At 40.3% G+C, this 21,634-nt stretch overlaps 1 protein-coding gene across 1 annotated transcript in view; it reads left to right on the forward strand.

Annotated features, from left to right (window-relative positions):
- HMG20A (high mobility group 20A) overlaps positions 1-21,634 on the forward strand; it is a 78,862-nt gene that overhangs the window by 54,623 nt on the left and 2,605 nt on the right. The window contains exons 3-9 of the mRNA XM_004758475.3: positions 2,281-2,428; positions 4,676-4,888; positions 8,063-8,195; positions 9,010-9,041; positions 16,645-16,720; positions 17,434-17,649; positions 18,331-18,473. Coding sequence (XP_004758532.1) covers positions 2,281-2,428; positions 4,676-4,888; positions 8,063-8,195; positions 9,010-9,041; positions 16,645-16,720; positions 17,434-17,649; positions 18,331-18,467 — 955 coding nt within the window. The 3' untranslated portion in view covers positions 18,468-18,473. The remainder of the gene's footprint in view (positions 1-2,280; positions 2,429-4,675; positions 4,889-8,062; positions 8,196-9,009; positions 9,042-16,644; positions 16,721-17,433; positions 17,650-18,330; positions 18,474-21,634) is intronic.

Genomic DNA, 21,634 nt, shown 5'->3' on the forward strand with positions numbered 1-21,634 from the left:
CCTGAGCATTAGCATTTAGAAGCCAGTTAGAAGAGGAAGAGTCAACAAAGAAGACTGAAGGGAGTAGCTAAAAAGGTAGTAGAAAAACTGGAGGAGTGCATGGTCTCGGAAACCAAGTAAACATATTTCAAGAGGTGGGAAGTGTCAGAATCTTCTGGAAGATCAGATAAGATGAAGGCTGAGAAATGACACTGAATTTTGCACAGATGGCATTGGTGACCTTGGCAAGAGTTGTAAGCACAGATCTCCTTTGGGTTAGGTTTAAGAGAGAATGAAAGGGGCGCCTGGGTGGCTCAGTCGTTAAGTGTCTGCCTTTGGCTCAGGTCATGATCCCAGAGTCCTGGTATCGAGCCCCACATTGGGCTCTCTGCTCAGCAGGAAGCCTGCTTCTTCCTCTCCCACTCCCCCTAGTGTTCCCTCTCTCGCTGTGTCTCTCTCTGTCAAATAAATAAATAAAATCTTTTAAAAAAGAGAGAGAGAGAGAATGAAAGAAGAGAACTGGAGTCAATACATGTCAACAGTTCTTTTCAGGGCACAGATCTTCCTCAGTTACCATGGGGTTGCATGCAGAAATGTACTTAATACCACCTAACCTACCAAACACGGTAGCTCAGCCCAGCCTACCTTAACCATGCTCCGAAGTAGCCACAGTTGGGTGAGATCATCTAACGCAAAGCTGATTGTATAATAAAGCACTGACCATCTCATAATTTGTGGACTGTTGTACTGAAAGTGAAGGAAGAGTGGTTGTATGTGTCCAGAAGGGTATCGGTCATTTACCCTGGTGATTGCAGGGCTGACGGGGAGCTAAGGCTCCCTACTGCTGGGTAGCATTGGGAAAGAGTGTCACACCGCATATCACTAAGCCTAGGAAAAGATTAAATTCAAAAGTCCAGGTGTGGTGTCCACTGAATATATTTTACCTTCATAACATCCTAAACTTGAAAAGTCATAAATCAAACAGTCTTAAATTGGGGACTGCCTGTATAAATAATTCTGTAAAGGAAAGGAGAAAAATGAGGTGGGATCAAGAGAGTACTTTTTGTTTTACTTTGTTTTGTTTTGAAATAAGAGTCAAAATGCCACATTTGTAGGCTGATTAGGCTGATCCCAATAGACTGGGAAGAATTGGTAATGTCAAAAAGGGCAGGATCGTTAAAAACCTGTCCTTGAGTAGGCTAGACACTGTGGGGTCCATAGTACAAACGGAAGGCCTGTTGGCTTTAACTAAGAGCATGCCAGTTCATTCATAGGAACAAAAGAACCTTTTTTTTTTCTTCAGTCTTTATCCAACTTGCCATCTCTAAGGCATTTGGTGCGTGTGACCACTCCCCTCTGGTTCCTGTTCATTTCAGTCAGGGTTCATAGGATTGGTATGCATTTCCAAACCTCATTCTCATATTTTACTGAAATAAGAGTGTACAAGAATTAGTAATGAAAATGTTGATGGCACCATTGAAATGAGAATGACAGTGAGAGAACAAGTTGCCAAAGACATCACAAATGATTGAAGTATCTGGAAAACACAGCTACCAATGTCAAACTGGGTGTCTGATGGCACCTCTTTTCAGAGAACATGATTGGCATTGAGTTCATAGATTCTCTTAGCCTTTTTTTTTTAATTTTTATTTTTTGAGATTTTATTCATTTATTTGACAGAGAGAGACCACAAATAGGCAGAGTAGCAGACAGAGAGAAGGAGAAGCAGGCTCCCTACTGAGCAGAGATCCCAATGTGGGGCTCGATCCCAGGACCCTGGGACCATGACCTGAGCTGAAGGCAGAGTCTTAACCCTCTGAGCCACCCAGGCACCCCTCTTAGCCTTTTTCATAGGATCTCAAAGACCTTAAAAATGTTGGAAACTCCTTCTTCAAATCATCTATTATATTTTCTAGAAAGGCTCAGAAAATTATAATTTCTTTCACTTCAGGCCAGTCTGTAGCTGCTTTCATTAATTTCTCAGCCCACTATAATCTGGCTTTTATTCCCATAATTCCACTAAAACTATAGTCCCTAAAATTGCCAGAAACCTTCAGGTCTTCAAATTTAGCAGATACTTTTTAGCCTATCTTCTTTGACATCTATTTCAGTCAAGCACTGAAACTATTTTTTGAATGCTCTGTAACTGTGCTGGAGACATTGTTTACAGTTACACAAGTGGGGGAATTAAAGCTGGCTTCTGCTTCTGCTGGCAGGGAAATGTGTCTTGAACCATGGTAAATAGGAATTTTTGATGCCGTTGATAACTGAAGCATTGCATATCTGCCTGTTATTCTTAAGGTTAACCCACCCAGAGGTTCCATACAGTAGCGGGGCCACGTCATCCACCAACAATCCAGAATTTGTGGAGGATCTCTCCCAGGGTCAGCTGCTTCAGAATGAGGTTTCAAATACAACAGAAGGCACTGAACAGAGGCATGAAGATGAGGTAAGCTGTGGCATTGCTTCCTGTTACCAGTCTCTGAAGTTTCCAAAGGAGCAGTCGGTTAGGGAATTGATCGGAGTGTTCATCCTCTGGCCTTCTTATGTTCTGCAGAATTTTCTTCATTGAACCGTGCTAGTGGTTTCATATAAAACCGTATTCATGGTTTTAATGACATGGAGACAAGTAGACTCTTTTCCCCCTACTTAATAAATTTACACCTACATCATATTACATGCTCAACAAATGCTTGTTGAATGAATGAATGATTTAAGTAAGTGACACATGAGAAGAAGTCCCCATGCCCTTGTTCAAGGCCACATATTGCACACCAAGCCCTACAGTGTGGAGTTCTTTGTACTGAAAAGGATTCACACCACTTACCAGGCCATTCACCTTCCCCTAGAGGGCGTCTGTCCAAATTTATGAGGTTCAAAGGTGGGGGAGGGAGCATCAGTCATGCCCTTTTTGGGCTTTCATCGACCTTCCTCACAAATGATTGATTACATCGTCCATGTTTTAAAGCATCTTTTTTTAGTCTTATTCTAAGTGAGCTTTTTTTCATGTTGGAATCCTTAAAGATTATAATGAATGCTTAAAGCTTCTTAAATGTCTTAAAAATCCTTGGAGCACCAGTCGGTTAAGCGGCTGCTTTCAGCTCCTGGGATCAAGCCCCACATAGGGCTTCCTGCTCAGTGGAGAGCCCGCTTCCTCCCTTTCCCTCTGCCTGCCGCTCTGCCTACCTGTGCTCTCTCTCTATCTGTCTGTCAAATAAATAAAATCTTTTAAAGAAGAAGTCTTAAAATCCTTAGTAGCTTTAATGTGACTAAGTTTATAAGGCAAAAACGGGAAAAAAAGTTGATACCAGGGGCACTTGGGTGGCTCAGTGGGTTAAGCCTCTGCCTTCGACTCAGGTCATGATCCTTAGGGTCCTGGGATCGAGCCCCACATCAGGCACTCTGCTCAGCGGGGAGCCTGCTTCCCTGTCTCTCTCTGCCTGCCTCTCTGCCTACCTGTGATTCTCTCTGTCAAATAAATAAATAAAATCGTTTAAAAAAAAATGCTGATACCAGATACACCACTTGCCCCATGGTGAGTTATTGCACCATTTTGTATATATTTTGAAGAATACGGTCCTGTAATTAATATTTAGATGTTTTTGTCCCAATTTGCTTATCTTTCTCTCATCTGAAATAAGAATTCTTGGATCCATAAAACTATTAACTGATAGGCTGTTGTATTTGTAAAATTATGAAGCAGAAATGTGATGTAGTTTGCATCTCATTAAAAGGCCTGTGGTAAAACATCAGTGGGACCTCAGACCTTTCTTTCTTTCTTTCTTTCTTAAGATTTTATTTATTTGACAGAGAGATAGAGAGATCACAAGTAGGCAGAGAGGCAGGCAGAGAGAGAGGGGAAAGAAGGCTCCCTGCTGAGCAGAGAGCCTGACTCAGGGCTGGATCCCAGAACCCTGGGATCATGACCTGAGCTGAAGGCAGAGGCTTTAACCCACTGAGCCACCTAGGCGCCCCCCTCAGACCTTTCTTTAAACCATTTGAGGTAACCTCATCTTTTGGTTTAATTAATAACATATAAAGACCTCTGACCTTACGAAATAAATATCTCGAGGAGCAGGTCATCAAAGCAAAAGAACTAAGTGTTCATGTTGGATATATTGATGAAATTTTTCTGAGACTTAGCTATTAATTTAAAAATCTACATGTTATCCTCTGTGGGATATGAACTGGTCTTTGAATGAAATCAGTGAAAAACATCCTTCACTAATGATTTTTAATCCCTGTACTACAACATGTCTCTTTGTCTGCCCAGTGCTTGTGACATCTTGTTCTGTTCTACCATGACAGCATCTGTTTCTCTGGCACAGTGCTATGTATGTGCTACATTTCTCATTTAGAATAGTCTCCTGTCAGGAGTCTGGACTTGTTAAGTGCATATGAAGGCTGAAGCTTATATGATCATGGTACCCCTTATTCTCATCAGTTGGGATTAGCCCTTAATGTAACAGTTCACAGTGCGGTACATAAAAAGGTGTACAGGTGAACTATCTGGAATTCCTTCTTGAAGACTGCATGGCAGTCATTTGTGCCTATGACAAATCTGGAGAGCTTTGAATATCCAGTCCCTTAATAGTAGGAAAATGCAACTCGTGTCCTGTTCTGTTCATTTGTTTTACTGTGGTATTACTTGGGCAGCTTTGTAATTTGGTTTTTGGTTTTTTATTTTGTCTTATAGCAAAGAAGTAAACGAGGAGGTTGGTCCAAAGGAAGAAAGAGGAAGAAACCTCTTCGAGACAGCAATGCACCCAAATCCCCCCTTACAGGCTATGTTCGGTTCATGAACGAGCGTCGAGAACAGCTTCGTGCAAAGAGACCAGAAGTCCCATTTCCAGAAATCACAAGGATGTTAGGCAATGAATGGAGTAAACTGCCTCCTGAGGAAAAACAGGCAATTATTCCTATTCCTGATCCTTTGCTTGGTTTTGATTTTACCTCGAAGACAGCTTCCTTCAGAAAAGCAAAGTGGTTGGATGGTTGTTTCTTCAGTTTTGCAACAGAGTCTAGGAGAACAGAATAGCACGATTCACCATAGTTCTCTTCTCTAGCACGTGGTTTTTACATGGTTTCAGGGTCTGCTGCAGGGGTACAAGCTGGAGGGACTCTAAGAGCTCCACCTCCCGACCCCCACTAACCAAAAGCAGCTCTGCTTTTATATGATTTATGTGCTGAGAATTCATATAAGAATTGTGTAAAAAATGATTCAGTATTACAGAATTAAGAGATCTATCAATATAATTTATTCCACTGAATTAAATGTAAAGTCGGGACACCTGGGTTGCTCAGTCGTTAAGCGTTTGCCTTTGGCTCAGGTCATGATCCCAAGGTCCTGGGATCGAGCCTACATCTGGCTCCCTGCTAGGCAGGAAGCCTGCTTCTCCCTCTCCCACTCCTCCCTGCTTGTGTTCCTTCTCTTGCTCTTCCTTTCTCTGTCAAATAAATAAATAAAATCTTAAAAAAAAAAAAAAACTCATGAGTTAAATGGGAAAGAAGGTCATTTGATAAAATTCTGCTGTTCACATAAGATTCTTGTTTAAATTCTTTTAACTAGAGTCCTGGCAGATTTAGCCTACTATGAAAAATAAACCAAGAACTATTTCAATTCTTTGTTTTCTAAGACAGAAACTAACACTATTGCCAGACTGAAACAAATCCATTTGTTAGAGAGTTCAGAGGAATTAAGGACAAGATAGCCACAAATTAGTTGAAATGCCACAAAAGTGGAGTGATTGTAATGATTGTGGGGGTGGCTTGGGGTTAAAAGTTCCCAGCATTTGCAGCATCTACCAGATATCTGTATTTCTTTTATGTCTCATACTCTTTAAAAAGGATTCCAAACAGACTAAAACCAAACTGAAAAATACTCTCGGGAATTAACTAAAATCAGAACATTTCAAGGAGATTATATTAAGTTGCAACTTGAAGCTCTTTGTGGGAGCAAGGAAATAGAAAGCAATGCATATCATCCCTTGTTTCAGCTGTAATGCATAAAGGGATCCTGAGCTGTACATAGCTGATTACTCTTTTCTTTTAATTTCTTAATTTCAAAATTAGTACATGTTCATTATTTAAAATTTTTTTAGATGTTACAGAAGTACATAAAGAAAAAAGCAAAAGTAACAGTAGTCCTTTCCAGAGATAACCACCATTAGGTAGGTAGGGCAAGGGTTTTTTGTTTTTAACTTTTTATCTTGAAAAAAATTCAATATGCAGAGTTACAAGCATGGAATATGGTACAAAGAATACCCAAATATCCTTTTACCCACATTCATCTGTAGTTAACACACTATACCCCATTTCTTCATTTATATGTGCACTCACACCCTCCTGGGCAAGCTTCATGTGTACGTGTGCTCATGTTCACAAGTGTGCACTCTCTTTCACTCACTGACACGTGCCTGTATGCTCATGCTCTTTACCACTGACACACATGCTTACACCTGCATGCTCTTGCACTCACACACACACACACACACACTTTTTGAAATCATATGAGGGTAAATTACATAATTCATGGCCGTGTATCTGTAAATATTTTAATGTGTGTTTCCCAAAAATAGGCATATTCTCTTACACAACTGTAGTTTCGTTATCAACTTTACGATTTTATTTTAACACAATAGTAATTAGGAGTCAGATCTCTGGAGCCCTTTAATCTGGAATGTTCTACAGCCTTTCTTTGTCTGATATTTTTTTTCTGTTTTTTTTTTTGTTTTTTGATACTGATCTTTTTTTAAGAATGCAATCCCTACCTCTTCCTCTGCCTCATTTTTGTTTACTTCTAACCGAACATTCCTCATTTTTTACTTGTCTAATGTTTCCTTATGATCCAATTGAGATTATGCATTCTTAGAATACTGCATAGGAGGTGCTGTGTCCTTCTCCAGGGATCACATGTTCAAGCACAGTGTCCTTTTATTCCTCATTGGTAATGTTGATTTTGCTCACTTGATAAAGTTTTTTATTTGCCGTTATAATTAATAAGCCATCTGTGGAGAGACATTTTAAGAACGTGCAAATAGTCTGTTCCATATCAGATTTCCCCCTAGATTTAGCCTCCATTAATGACTTTTGCTGGATTTAATCTTTACCATGAGGTTTGCAGAACAATAATTTTCCAACTCCCAACACTCCCTCTGTATTTACCAGTTGGTGCTTGGCATTCTAACCTAGGTAGGCACCCTTTTCCTCCCCGCCCTGCCCACATTTATGTATTTGTGACTTATTTATTGTTGGTATGAGTATATTCCTTTTTTCCCATTGGCTTATAATTTTATTACTCTACTTCAGTGTTTGAGTACTTAAGTTTTCCCAGATTTGGCCATTTGGGTGTCCCCTCCATCTGGTTTTTGTGTAAGATGAGGTTTTTTAACATATCTGTCTCAAGTTTGTGTCCATTTAAAGGCACTTTTTATATTTTATTTCTTAAATCTAATTGATGAATGAAAAGGACAAGGCACTAAACAAAATTATCCTAGTAGATCAATGAATTTGTTTAAATAATTAATAACACAAAGTGTGTAGATATAGGCTCTCTCATAATAGTCCATTTTAGGTCCATAGGATGAGGTCATTCCTTTTTATGTTCTTTGTGTCCCCCGATTTTAGTACTCCACTCTTCTGGCTCTTAAAAGGCCAATTGATGTATGAGATCATTCTCCGAATGGGTTGGGGATAGAGAAACAAAGTAATATTCCATCCTTTCTCCTGGGAAGACTAAGTGTGCCTGTATGGCCTTCAGTCCTCTTGAGGACTCTAGTGGCCATGTGTAGATTAGAGGAATAGCTGTAATATCTTCTTGTGAATATTTTATGAGAATGATCTTGTCTTCATTAAGTTAGAAAAGGCAATAAATAGTCTAAAGAATCACAATCACCTATTTCTTTTATAATTGAGAGATTATATTTTATTCTACCCATATGATTTCTTTATTCTCCTTAAACCTAATCCCTTATATACTTTCTTTCCATGTTCCAGTTGTCCTCTGTTGTCTTCAAGGAGTTCACTGATAGTTTACCCAGATAAGATTTATTTCTTGAAAATAATTGCACAATTCTTTTCCTAGCGCTACCTTGATGAAGCAGACAGAGATAAGGAGCGTTACATGAAGGAACTGGAGCAGTATCAGAAGACTGAGGCCTACAAGGTCTTCAGTAGGAAAACCCAGGACCGTCAGAAAGGCAAATCTCATAGGCAAGGTACCAGAACCAGAAGGAAATGTTTTTGTAGTTTGTTGTGCCTTATAGAGTGTCACAAAGCCTGCTGTTAAAGTGATGAATGTAAAAGACAGGTTTCTATCATTTCTCTATTCTACATTCACTTACAAACAGCACCTTGGAATTTTATTAAAATCACATTGTTCTCATTTAAAAATTTCAGTTGGATTTCCATAGCCAGTATCAAACAATTGACTGGTGTTCCACGACCCTTTTTGGCTGCCTGTGCATTTTTTCTAATTCCCGGTTTAGGCGTTTCTCTGCCTTTAAACACGTCTGTCTACTGAACTCCATACCTGCCATTCTTCAACACCTCTAAGCCTTCATGCACCGTTTCTCCCAGCCCGCAGGGACCATCCTTGTCATTCATCCATTCATGTTTTCCTGTCCTCGAACAGTACTTAGTGAGCACTCCTGGGATGCATCAGGCTTTCACCTAGGCATTAAAGATGCTACAGTGAACAAGACAGACAAGACCCCAGTCTTCACTGATCTTTTGTCCTCTGTTAAATTTGCTCATCACACCATTCAAGTATTGCTTTAAGCTCCCTTTCTTCAGGAGACATTGCCAAAGAAGCCCCACCCACACCTAGTCTGTTGTGCAGACAGCCTTTGGCGTGCATCTCCTGTCCACTCTTTCACTCTGTTCTCTTCAGAGGTAGGAACTGTGTCTGCTGTTCTCTTGTGTCTGACTGTAACTAACTGTGGTGTGGTACAGTTGATTTCCTTGGGTTTTGTTATTGTTTTGTTTTGTTCTTCATATTAACAATGTTCTCTTATTCTTTCATATTTTTAGATGCGGCCCGGCAGGCAACTCATGATCATGAGGTAATTCCCTTTCTGTCTACCTATCATGTATCTATTTAGAATAATATTACTGTTTCTCATGCTATTGGACCTTTTTTTTTTTTTTTTTTTAATGAATAACAAAATATTTCCTATCCCGTCATTTGGATGGGGTGAGTTGCTTTTGCTCAAAGATTCTTACTGTATGGCGGACACTTACTATGAGTCTGTCCTTGAACTACTGCCCCTAACTCTGGTCCTTTCTTGTGGTCCAAGAATTTTATTGCCTTGACACACTAAAGATGGCTGGAATTTGGAGCGAGGTGTGGAAATAAGGACCAGCTGAAAGCCATAACTTGGTCACAGTTCATCATCCTCAGATACCTCACTCTGACTCTCAGAAACTTGTGGTTCAGGGAATCCAACATTCAGTTAAAATGAACTATTCAACTGCAATGTCAGCAGAGTGCAAGTGACAGTATCTTGGTTCCTGGCTCACTGGCATTTACTTGTTTACTGGCCTTTTCCCCTCCATTTGGTTTAGCCTATCACCCATAGGATTTAGGCATGTGTGTCTTGACTATGCGGCAAAGAGAGCTTTAAATATATATGTAGCCCCAAGGTTCACATGTGGTTGTAAGAAAATAAACTTTTTTGGTAATTCCACACTTTAAAATGCTCAGTGACTTTTTGTCACTTTCCAAATCCCATTCAGCTCAGCGGTCTGAGTCTTCTGTAATTAAGTCCCAACTTCCTTTCTAAACACCTTAACTCTCACATTTCCCGTGTATATCTGTGTACTTAAAAACCTTTATTCCTTGGGCGCCTAGGTGGCTCAGATAGTTAGCCGTCTGCCTTCTTCTCAGGTCATCATCTCCAGGTCCTGGGATTGAGCCGCATGTCCAGCTTCTAGCTCAGCAAGGAGTCTGCTTCCTGCTTCTCTCCCTCTGCCTCTCCCTCTCTCTAGAGCTTGTGCTCTCTCTCTCTCAAACGAATGAATAAAATCTTTTTTAAAAGAAAATAAAAACCTTTCCCACTCATTCTCTTCCACATGAGCCATCCGCTTCAGCCTCATGCCTACATTCCTATTCTTTCACAAAAATACTTTTCTCTCTCACTCATTTTTTCCACTACCCCTCCCCCATCATCCTGTTCTGCCTCACTGACTTCTAGCCATCCATCAAGCCCTGTTTCAAGTTCCATTTCCTCCTTCAAACTTTTCCTGTGCCCTCCAGCTTCCTTTAACCCTCACAGCTCTCTGTATTTTCCATACATACTTAGCTGATGTAGCTAAGGTGTTGAGGTTACTCAAGTCCTTCTATTACTCACACTCTTGGACTGTATTCTTTTGGAAAGAAGCATGATCTAGTTCCCATCCTGTGCTGCCCCATACCACCTAGCATGACGCATTTGCATTGGGAAGTGTCCCATAAATTTTTTTTTGCTCAAAACCCATTTGTTGAAGTACCAGTGGAAATTGACAGAAAAGAATTTTCTTATGTACTCTTGTGAGCATTTAGTTTTAAGAAATAATTTCTTCAAAATAATAACTAATTTATCTTTGACCTCTAGTTCTCATACATATTTAAGCATTGGTGACCTTGAAAACAGAGAGAAAACATTTAGATTCACAAGTTAAGCAGATTTATTATAATCCCTGAATTAGAAAATAAGTACAATAAAAGCATTTTATTCTTCAAATAAATCCTATGTAAATGTAGATATATGATGTCTCTGTGCTCTAATTAGAGTGAAATATTACAATTTTTTTTTACTTAAGAAACTGTATATATACTTTATATATAAAATTCTAATTGAATAGTGTTGCAAGCTTTCCATATTGCCAAATACTTGTATAATTACTTATTTCTCCTTTTATTTGTCGGTGCCCACCTACCAATATCATGAGATTTCCATACTTCTTTTTTCCTTATTACGTATCCTTTGTAACTTCTCTGTCCTTAATGGTTATAAAAGAGAACTTGGACAATAATCTAAAACATTAGATCTCACACTTTCTAGTCAACTACTAACTCCTTTCATCACTATGAATTTTGTTGGCCTAATTGTATGTGGCATTGCATCTTCAGTAAGGCCCATAGTTTTAGTCAGGAAAGATTTGGTAGTTTTACTCAGTCACAGAAGCTGCTGCTGATGATTTGAGAAGTGAAGCTTTTTATTAAATGAGGCTTTTTATTTATTAAATGAAGCTTCTTATTTTTATTTACATGATATCACCTGGTAGGAATTTCTGTGATTTATGAAAAGGAATCAGTCTCCATGTGATTTCCCTGTCTTAGGATCAGACACATGTTAAAGGAAAACAAGCAGAGAGTAGATGAAGAGCCACAGTCGTTCCTCAAATGTGTATACAGTAGGCTCTGTAAATCTGTCGGTTGCTCTCCCCACACCAGGTTAAAGCTCTCTTAACAAGGTTATTGACCCAATTAATGTCCCTCACTTTATCAGTTTTCATTTTTCGTTGATACTATCTTTCCTAAACTAGGCAATTTCAAAACAATTGCAGTAAAAAAAAAGAACTGGTTTGAGTTTTTAAACATAGTTACAGAGTGATTTCCTTACATATACTTTCTTAGCATAATGCTTCAGAAAAGTAAGAAAGCACCACAAGTGAAAAGCAGCCACAGGGAAGCCCATGGAAAGGAGAAACTGAATCAGACCTTAGAGATGCCCCAGGTTTTGTGGGGGACACCTGGAGGTGGGTGAAATGGTTTGAGCAGAATTATGAGTAAGTTAGCTGGTATCGCATAAAATACCTAAAACATCATAGATTCTAAGTACATGCTTATTTCCCTTTATTTATCCTGTTCGGAGTAAAATGACAAGTATAGTAGAATAGTGTTCCAGCTCACTTCAGAAATATTAAGAACTTCAGAAATTCTCTGAACTGACCACCCTACCCCACCCCGCCCCCCATTTTATGGGTGAGAAGAGTGATCTGCCCAAGACAGAAAAGAATTTCCGCAGAATCACTTAATGAATTAGAGGCACAGGTCTGAGAGAAATGCAGGCCTCAGTATCCCAGTCTAGCACTCTTGGCCACACCTGCCACACTGTGGGGAACACACTGGTGTTGCAAGTGAAAATGGGCCTGGTTGCTGGGGATGTCCCCAAATTTGTTGCCAGTTAAAACAAATTATATCATTTGTATACAGAAAAGAAACCTGTCGCATTCCTAACTGGAACTTGGATTCCGAAGACATTGTTACAACAGCAGGTGCTGGCAAGTGCGTGCCAGAGCTGCAGAAACGCTGACCTGAGAGCCAGTGGAGTGTTGCGCGTAGCAGCGGAGCACTCCGCCCAGTACATAGGATTGAGAGTGTTCCCTAAAGTAAAGGGCACTTGAGAGAAGCGTGTCACATTCTATGAAATTCTGGCCCTGAACCTAGATCACAGCAAAATAGGTTCCGTTCAGAAGAGCCTCTGTTCTCTTAATCTCCACTCCATGTATAGAATGAAAAACCAAAGTGAAGAGCGTTTTTGCTCCTCTCAGATCAAAAGGCAGCCCTCCAGACACAGGAGTCAACCTGTGTTACTCTCAAGAAACATCCCGTGTGAGGACCAAGATAGAAACAATAATTCTGTTTCTCCTTTAATTTATGAGAAATGACAAAATGACACTCAGCCTGAACAAATTAGACCCTTTCGATGAAGAGGTAATGAAATCCTTATGATTTTAATCCCTTGAGCGATCCTTGGAATAGCTTAAGTGTATCTGAGCCCCCAGGAGGATCCTCTCCATTCCCAGTAATGTACTCAGTAATGGGAGAGTGCTGATGGTTTTTATTACCACTCTTCCGTTAAGTAGAATTTCTGTTGCCTTTCAGAGACTGAACGTTTCATTTAATTGCTTTCGTGTTTCTTATTTTGCACTTTAAGAATTTGTACCAAGAGGCAGTGTGTTAATACACCTACGAGGTACTGTGCTCTCGCTTACGCAGTTAGCTCAGTTTGGGCCACTCTGGTGAAGAGGAGAAGAGAATTACCAGTCCGATGAGAGTCAGGGGACTTGGAGAGGGCTCTTGGTACCACGGTAATGGGAACCAAGCATCCCTCCCTACCCTTCTCAACGGCAGATATTCAGACCTGTGGCTAGGGGACTGATCTCATATGAGGCTGTGCCGTTAAGTAGGAGACTGAAAAAGGCAGGATGATAAAGTCTAAGACTAGACGAGGTCATTTGTGGACTTCTGTTACACTTTCTTTGTGTTGAAATTGTATGTCATAAGTGTTCTGCTTTCCTGTAGCAACCCGGCAACAGGGTTAAAGCGTTTGTAAGCCTGCAGAGTCGAGAGAAAGCCACCGTGAAATATGCCTAGGATCCCTTCTGGCACCAGCTTCCCTTGCCCATACTTTGGTTCTGTTTCAAACCACTAGGAACTAGCCCCAGATAGAGCTTTACATGTTGAAATGGGGGCTTTCACTGATAATTTTATTGTTTATTTTTAAATTGTTTAAATTATTTTTAAGTTGAAGTTTTGCTTGCCTTGTTTAAAGATAAAAATTAAGTGCTCTAAAGGACTTAACATTTTAGATGCCTCCCTTGATCAACTGCCATTGGCAGGCTGTTCACACAGCCCAGCCCACTGACAAGGCAGACGCCAGTATGAAAACAGGAGCTTGGCCATCAGAATCCCCTTATAGACTGTTAACTGCTTAGCTTTCTACTGGGCACCAGATCATATTTGTGTTCAAAGTTAAGAGACTAGTGGTGGCAAGAGTAGGGAAGATATTCTATCTCTGGCTTTAAATTTATTTTTTTAGCAGTGCCTTTAGATTTTTTTTTTTTAACTGTTCTTTATGTTAGAAGGGTTTTGGAATCTTCAAATTTCACTAACGATTTCTTCAGTGCTCATTTCCTGCTGTTGTCTTTACCACCTTATATTATGCAAGATTTTGAACACTGTGCCTGTACACATAGGATTTATATTTCTAATGCTTTCAGATTCAGATTCATTATAGAAATGGCAGCCAAAGCATCTTGAAAGTGACTTTATCCTTAAGGATCATCATGGGATATATTTTACAGTAATTTTGTGAGGCCTTATTTTTTTAATTTTATTTTTAAATTCCCCAAATTGGTGAATTAATTTTAGCCTTTGTTATTTTCTATCTCACATAATCCCTCGCTGTTCTCATTTTTAGAGCCTACTTATTTCTAACTTCTTGATTTTATTTTTTGTTTTTCCCTGCATTTGAAGAAAATCTAAAATGTCCCCAATTGTAGGCTGCCCCTCAAGTAAGTGCAGCAATAGTACCAATAGAATGCCATTGTTAGTGCTCATGGTTGGCAGAGTTCTTACTGTCATTCTGCAAACTTAGAATGGACAGCCCTATCTCAAAGCATTTTACATGCATAACCAACAGAAGCAACTGAAAAAAAAAAAACCTAGAAATTCCCTTTTTCTATTCCTGCCTCAACCACATGCACAGCTGTATACCATTGACTGTTCAAAGCACATAGTTGAGAAATGGCTTCCATATTCTCCATTAGGGAAATTTATGTAGAGGTTTTTTTTTTTTTTTTAAGATTTTTATCTATCTATAAAAGAGAAAAAGAACACGAGCACAGGGGTATAAGTAGAGGGAGAGGGACAAGCAGACTCTGCCTTGAGTGCCAAGCCCAACTCGGGACTTGATCTCAGGACCCAGAGATCATGACCTGAGTCGAATCAAGAGCTGGATGTTCAACTGACTGAGCCATCCAGGCGCCCCTATGTAAGTTTGTTTTTAAGATTTCTCATTGCACAATGATTATGCACCTAAGAGAACTGAATACTTAACGTACTTGAGCTCTTTAAAGGTTGATTCTAGTTAAAAGGTGAATGAATACATTTCCCGCACACCTCCACCTGAACTGAGTACTGCACACCCTACTGTTTCTGTAAGGAACACATGGCCTTCAGGCTTTACCTATTCAGTTTAGCTTCTGTTTAAGATTAGCTGCTTTGGGGGCACCTGGGTGGCTCAGTCATTAAGTGTCTGCCTTTGGCTCAGGTCATGATCCCAGGGTCCTGGGATTGAGCTCCCCTTCTCCGCGGGGAGCCTGCTTCTCCCTCTCCCTTTGCTGCTTCCCCTGTTTGTGCATGCTCTCTCTCTGTCAAATAAGTAAATTAAAAAAAAAAAAAGTTACCAGTTTTATAGGATGCCTGTGTAGCTCAGTTGATGGAGCATGAGACTCTTGACCTTAGGGTCATGAGTTTGAGCCTCACATTGGGCTTAGAGATTACTTAAAAAAAAAAAAAAAAGGAATTCACAATTTTGTTAAAACACTAATTTGGAAAGATATATCCACCCCTACCTATGTGTAATACAGCATTATTTACAATAGCCAAGATATGGAAGCAACCCAACTATTCATCAATAGATGAATGGATAAAGAAGATCCACACAGGGGCGCCTGGGTGGTTCAGTCATTAAGCATCTGCCTTCAGCTCAGGTCATGATCCTGGGGTCCTGGGATCGAGCCCCACATCAGGCTTTCTGCTCAGCAGGAAGCCTGCTTTTTCCTCTCCCACTCCCCTTGCTTGTGTTCCCTATGTCACTGTGTCTCTCTCTGTCAAATAATAAATAAAATCTTTTAAAAATTTTTAAGAAGAAGATACACACACATATATATACACATGCATACGGTGGAATATTACTTAGCCATAAAAAATAATGGAATTTTAGGGCGCCTGGGTGGCTCAGTGGGTTAAAGCCTCTGCCTTCAGCTCGGGTCATGATCCCAGGGTCCTGGGATCTAGCCCCATATGGGGCTCTCTGTTCAGCAGGGAGCCCGCTTCCTCCTCTCTCTCTCTCTGCCTGCCTCTCTGCCCACTTGTAATCTCTATCTGTCAAATAAATAAATAAATAAAATCTAAAAAATAATAATAATAATGGAATTTTGCTTTATGTGACAACCCATATGGACCTAGAGAGTATTATGCTAAATAAAAATAAGTCAGAGAAAGACAAATACCATATGATCTCACTTATACATGGAATCTCAAAAAAAAAAAAAGAAAAGACTAGACAAAAAGCAGAAACAGACCCCATAGATACAGAGAATAAACTGGTGGTTGCAAGAGGGATGGGGACAGAGGGATAGGCAAAGTGGGTGAAGGGCAGTGAGAGGTACAACCTTCCAGTTATGGGATGAATAAGTCACAGGGATAAAAGGTACAGCCTAGGGAGTATAGTCAGTGCTATTGTAATGGCATTGTGTGGTGATGGATGGTAGCTACTCTTTGGTGGGCACAGCAGAATGTACAGACTTGTGAAATTACTGCACTGTACACCTGATACTAATGTAACATTGTGTGTCCACTCTACTTCAGTAGAAGAGAAAAGAGGGGAAAAGAATTAACTGGGTGCTTGGGTGGCTCAGTCAGCTCAGCTTCTTCCTTCGGCTCAAGTCATGACCTCAGGGTCCTGGGATCCAGCCTTGCATTGGGCTCTCTGCTCACTGGAGCATCTGCTTCTCCCTCTCGCTCTGTGCTTGCTCTCCCACTTTCTCTTAAATAAATAAAGAAAATAAAGAAAAATAATAAAGAAATTTTTCTTTAAAAAGTAATTCAAAGAAATAAAAATCTTTAAAAAGAAAAAAAAAAGAATTCACTGTTTTGTTACTCTTGATTTACAGAAAGAAACAGAGGTAAAGGAACGCTCTGTTTTTGACATTCCTATATTTACAGAGGAATTCCTGAACCACAGCAAAGGTAATTACCAAAGTATCATTTTGTGTTCCTCAGGTTTGTGACGGGGGTTTTCATTCTCAGGAGAAATTCGTTGCTCAGAAGGAGCGGCAGTGTTATTCTTGACCCTAGGACTGTTCTGGAGGGAGAAAACTCTTTCTGTTTCACTCTGTAGTAAGGGTAGCTACTCAAAAAACCAGTGAGGGAAAGCCACGCCAGTTTTGTCAAAGCTACTTTAGTCTCTGGATCAAAGGAAATAAATGTGCATCACTAATTCAGTTGCTTTCAGACTGTTAGCCTGAAACCCTTTGTATAAACAAAAGCTTACATGGGCATCCAGAATATAAAATAAGGGAGAGCAAAGCTGACCCCATTGCAGTAAAGATGGAGACCCACAGCTGTGCTTCCAGCCTCCCAGGATCTCCCTGTGAAAGCCCCTCAGGCTGCTTCTTGCACAGTTTAAATAAATAAATAAATAAACAAACAAATACTGAGAATTGCAACTGTTCCTTGCAATCTTAAGTAGGAATATGATCAGCTTTAAGAATTAAAATAGCTCTGGGGAACCAGGCATTTTATTGCTGAAATTGCTATCTGGAAGGCTCTAATGAGACTAGGGAGTTGAGGTGGGGTAGCTAATTAGAGACAGCTGAGTAGAACTTCCTTGTAAGAGTCTTCGGGAATCCTCAGAGACTCCCAAGTGCTCCATGTGCCCTCTGTGGGACGTGTGTCCTCAGCTCGGGAGGCAGAGCTCCGCCAGCTCCGGAAATCCAACATGGAGTTCGAGGAGAGGAATGCAGCCCTGCAGAAGCACGTGGAGAGCATGCGCACCGCAGTGGAGAAGCTGGAGGTGGATGTGATCCAGGAGCGGAGCCGCAACACCGTCCTACAGCAGCACCTGGAGACCCTGCGGCAGGTGTTGACCAGCAGCTTTGCCAGCATGCCGTTGCCTGGTAATGTCACCCTTACCTGGGCAATTCCGTGATGGGGGAGGGAGCAGGTGCTGTCTTGTGTTGGTATCAGTGGGGTGAGGTCTCCCCACCCGGAAGATAATCAATAGAATAAGGGTTTTTGTTTGCTCAGAGGTTGCTGTGGGTCTTGTAACAGTATCTCAGTATTGGCTATAGTCATCCAAAATCTCAGGCTCTCCGGCCATTTAAATTTTTCTCCAATTATATTTTCATGTAATTTACTTTCCTTTCTATTAAGCTTAATTTGATATTCAGAATAATGAAAGCTGAGTAATAAATCCTGAGTAGAGCATTTTTCTTATACATGTCTGCTCGCTTTGTAGTTTTGTTTTGATGGGAAGAAAGAGGAAAATAAACACTGGTATTTTTTTATATCCTCTTTCCTGTGAAGGATAATCACAGCAGAAAGCTGGGAGAGTCTCTAACTTCTTGTTATATTACAGCTACTGGTATATACGGTAGAACAACTATATAGCCCATCTTTTTATTCAGGTTATGTGGATTACGTTCATTTCTTTGAGGTCTCAGAGTCTCTCCCCCGAAATGAAAATCTTTTCTGTGGAGCAGACCAAGACCCCACACTTACTGTGGAGTCACTTAAGTGTGCTGTGGTTGAACTGAATAGGAAGGATTTTCTTTCTTTCTCTCCTTATCTCACTTCAGGAAGTGGAGAGACACCTACCGTGGACACCATTGACTCCTATATGAACAGACTACACAGTATTATTTTAGCTAATCCCCAAGACAATGAGAACTTCATAGCTACAGTTCGAGAAGTTGTGAACAGGCTTGATCGTTAGGGAATGGTGAGTGCTCACTGATGCAATACGTATGTGCCAACACGTCATCCAAAGTAAGGCAGTAGGCTTCCTCAGAGCTACTAAAACCCTAGCAATACATCAAATAAATGTGTTGGAGACTTGATTAAAACTACTGCTACATGGTTACTAAATATAGGAAATAATGTCAGAATAGAGTTCCTTCTCATGCCTGCCTCAGTGTGATTTAGTGGAAAGAGCATGATTTTTTTGCGGTTGAACCTCCATTCCAACTTTGTTAGCTAGTCGCTGTATTCTCCGGTGTTGTTTCCCGAAGGGTTTTGAAGAGTGAATGAGAAGCTTAGAAGAAATCACCCCCAAAATAGCGCTTAGAACAAAATAAGTATCACTTAATTGTTAAGCTTCCTTTTCCCTGGAAAATACTAATGATCACTTACAACAGCAGTCACTGAGACATCGCATGTATATAAACCTATGTAAGAAGCTTTTCATTCAGCACTTGATACCAGAGTAACTATTGTATGTTAGATGTCACTGTGGACTAGCCTTACAGTGAAACAGCTATTGCCTGTTTAAAGAGATTTAGACTTTTTAAAAAAGGGGAAGGGGGACTCCTGGCTGGCTGAGTCAGAAAAGCACACAACCCTTGATCTTGGGGTCATGAATTCCAGCCCCACGATGGGCCCAGAGATTCCTTAAATAAAATAAAAAATGAAAAGACTTTAAATCGATTTAAAAAATAAATTCTCAGTAGGCAAAAAAGAGAGGAGAGAGAAAATAAGCCTTCTAAAATATTTTCAACAAATGACTAGTAGCATGTGTTATGTCCTCTTAGAAAAGAAAAAAACGTACATTTCCAGAAAGTCTCTGACCATATAAACTTTTTGGTGCTAATGATAGTCATCAGGTGTCATTTCTTTTTTTTTTTTTTTCTTTATTTTATTTATTTATCAGAGAGAGAGAGGGAGAGAGCGAGCACAGGCAGACAGAATGGCAGGCAGAGGCAGAGGGAGAAGCAGGCTCCCTGCTGAGCAAGGAGCCCGATGTGGGACTCCATCCCAGGATGCTGGGATCATGACCTGAGCCGAAGGCAGCTGCTAAACCAACTGAGCCACCCAGGCATCCCAGGTGTCATTTCTTAAATAGAACTCGTATGTATTCACCTAAATTCCTAGAGCAAGTGTGCCCTGTAGTATGCCATCCCACCGAATTGACATCCCTTTGGTCTGCAGCAGACTTATAAACTGTGGAAGTCCTAAGACCATATGGTGAGATGGCCATGTATGGGTAGAAAGACAAAAGTGGAAAGCAGGATGTGCTCCTTACAATGGCCAGTCATGGGTTTGAATCTTTATTTATTTGTCCTGCAGGTACCTAAGCACACTCATAGACATATTCATATTCTAGTATGGTCTGGACCTTGAGCAAAATGTCTAAGAATAAATAAAACCCATGACTTTGTCTAATGAGGCAACATCTGCTAGCAGAGACAAAAAGCAGGAGTCTCTCCTTGGCCATCCCACTGGATGGTAACTGCAAAACAATTCATTATACTTTAGCCTCAGCCGTGCTCTGATGGGGAAAGGATTACCGTCCTTCTAGTGAGTAGCCAGATGGAACAGCCTGTACTTCTAAGAGATGGCTGGACTGCCTACAGAATAAAGAAATGGCATTACTGCTGCTGTTTATGAGAGGAACAGCTTGTAAATCTAGGCCTGGGATTTTCAGGAGCTCATCATCTTTCTCATTTTCACACAGTGTTTTCAATTAGCACTCTTGTAGGCTTGAAAAGAGAGAGCCGGGAGAAATTGTGGAAGAACACAGTAATTGATAACATGGTGTCTCCTCACATAGGTATAGGGCAGTTATTACAAGTTTTGAGCCAAAAGTGGTTTTCTATTTTGAGCATTTTGCCAGTAAGACTCTCCTCGAGCTTTGCCTCTCTCAGGATATGAACTGTAGTATCGGCTTTCAGAGGTGTCGTGGAAAACCTAGAATGTTACCATTATCCTTGGTTTTCACCTCTGTTTTGCTTTTGGAAAAGAAAAATAACTGAAATGTGAACCGATTTTATTACTTCAGATTCTTACAATCTAGTCATGCAAGCATAACTAAGAGTAGGTAGTTCCCCACACCCCTCGAAACTGTCAAATGAAACAATTATGAAGACTGTGATTAATACTGGCTTGGCCTCATTATACAAATATGTGCAGACAGCTATGCCTGATGTCCCCAGCATTCCTGGTGCAATTAATTACTCTGACGTGAGCTTGGCCAAGTTTTCATCCACTGTCAGGAGCCAATGAGTGAAGGGAAGCCAGGGTTCTACAGTTTGGGGGAGCATATTAGAGCTGGAAGGAACCTTCAGAAATCCCAGCATTTTACATAGGAAGAAACTAGGTCCCGAAGAGGTGAGATTTCTTGCCTGAAAAATATCTAAGTAGATGAGTGCAGAATCCAGGACAAGAACATGTGTACCTAAATTCTGGTTCAGTGAAGTTTCTAAAACATTGCTATAAGGAGTCGGGGCAGGTGTAAGGGGAAGACACTAAAAAGCCTTGGAATGTGAGCATTAAGATAAATAGGAAGCAAATAGAAAAATTTACTATCCAGTAATTGTAATGTTACAAAATTTTGGTCAACCCATTTAAAAATCATTTTTAGAGACATACAGTGAAAGACTTGCCCCAGCTGTCACCTTTCTCTGTGTCTTACTGGTACCTAGAAAAAAAGGAGGGCTGGGAGGAAACCATGGGGCAATTTCACACTGAGAGGTGACCAATGTCACATAAACTGTCAAAATCCATATGTTACTTGATTTCAGTTTAACCAAATGAAAAATATTCAGCTCTTTGAGGGAAAAAAAAAAAACCCTTATGCAATTGCATTTAGCAATGTAAGAAAATGTATTGATCCTCTGCACACAATACATTTCTATATACATGCCAAGATTTTTAGATTTCTGCTTGAAGAAAATTGGTTTTGATTGATTATACATTCTTTGGGCTAAAATAGAGCACTAATTTTCCATCATCCGATTTGGCCCCGATGGTTGCTTTTCTGTGTTGGGCTGACGATTTTCCTACCTCCCTATTGTTGCTGAACTGGAGCTGGGCCACGTTTCATTGAAATGTTATCTAAAACATCTCAGTGAGCTTGTCTGTTTGCAGCTTTATGAGCTCTTTTGT

Source organism: Mustela putorius, unplaced genomic scaffold (assembly GCF_011764305.1).
Source record: "Mustela putorius furo isolate JIRA1106 unplaced genomic scaffold, ASM1176430v1.1 tig00003972_pilon_pilon_pilon, whole genome shotgun sequence".
In the NCBI taxonomy this organism is placed as follows: Eukaryota; Metazoa; Chordata; class Mammalia; order Carnivora; family Mustelidae; genus Mustela; species Mustela putorius.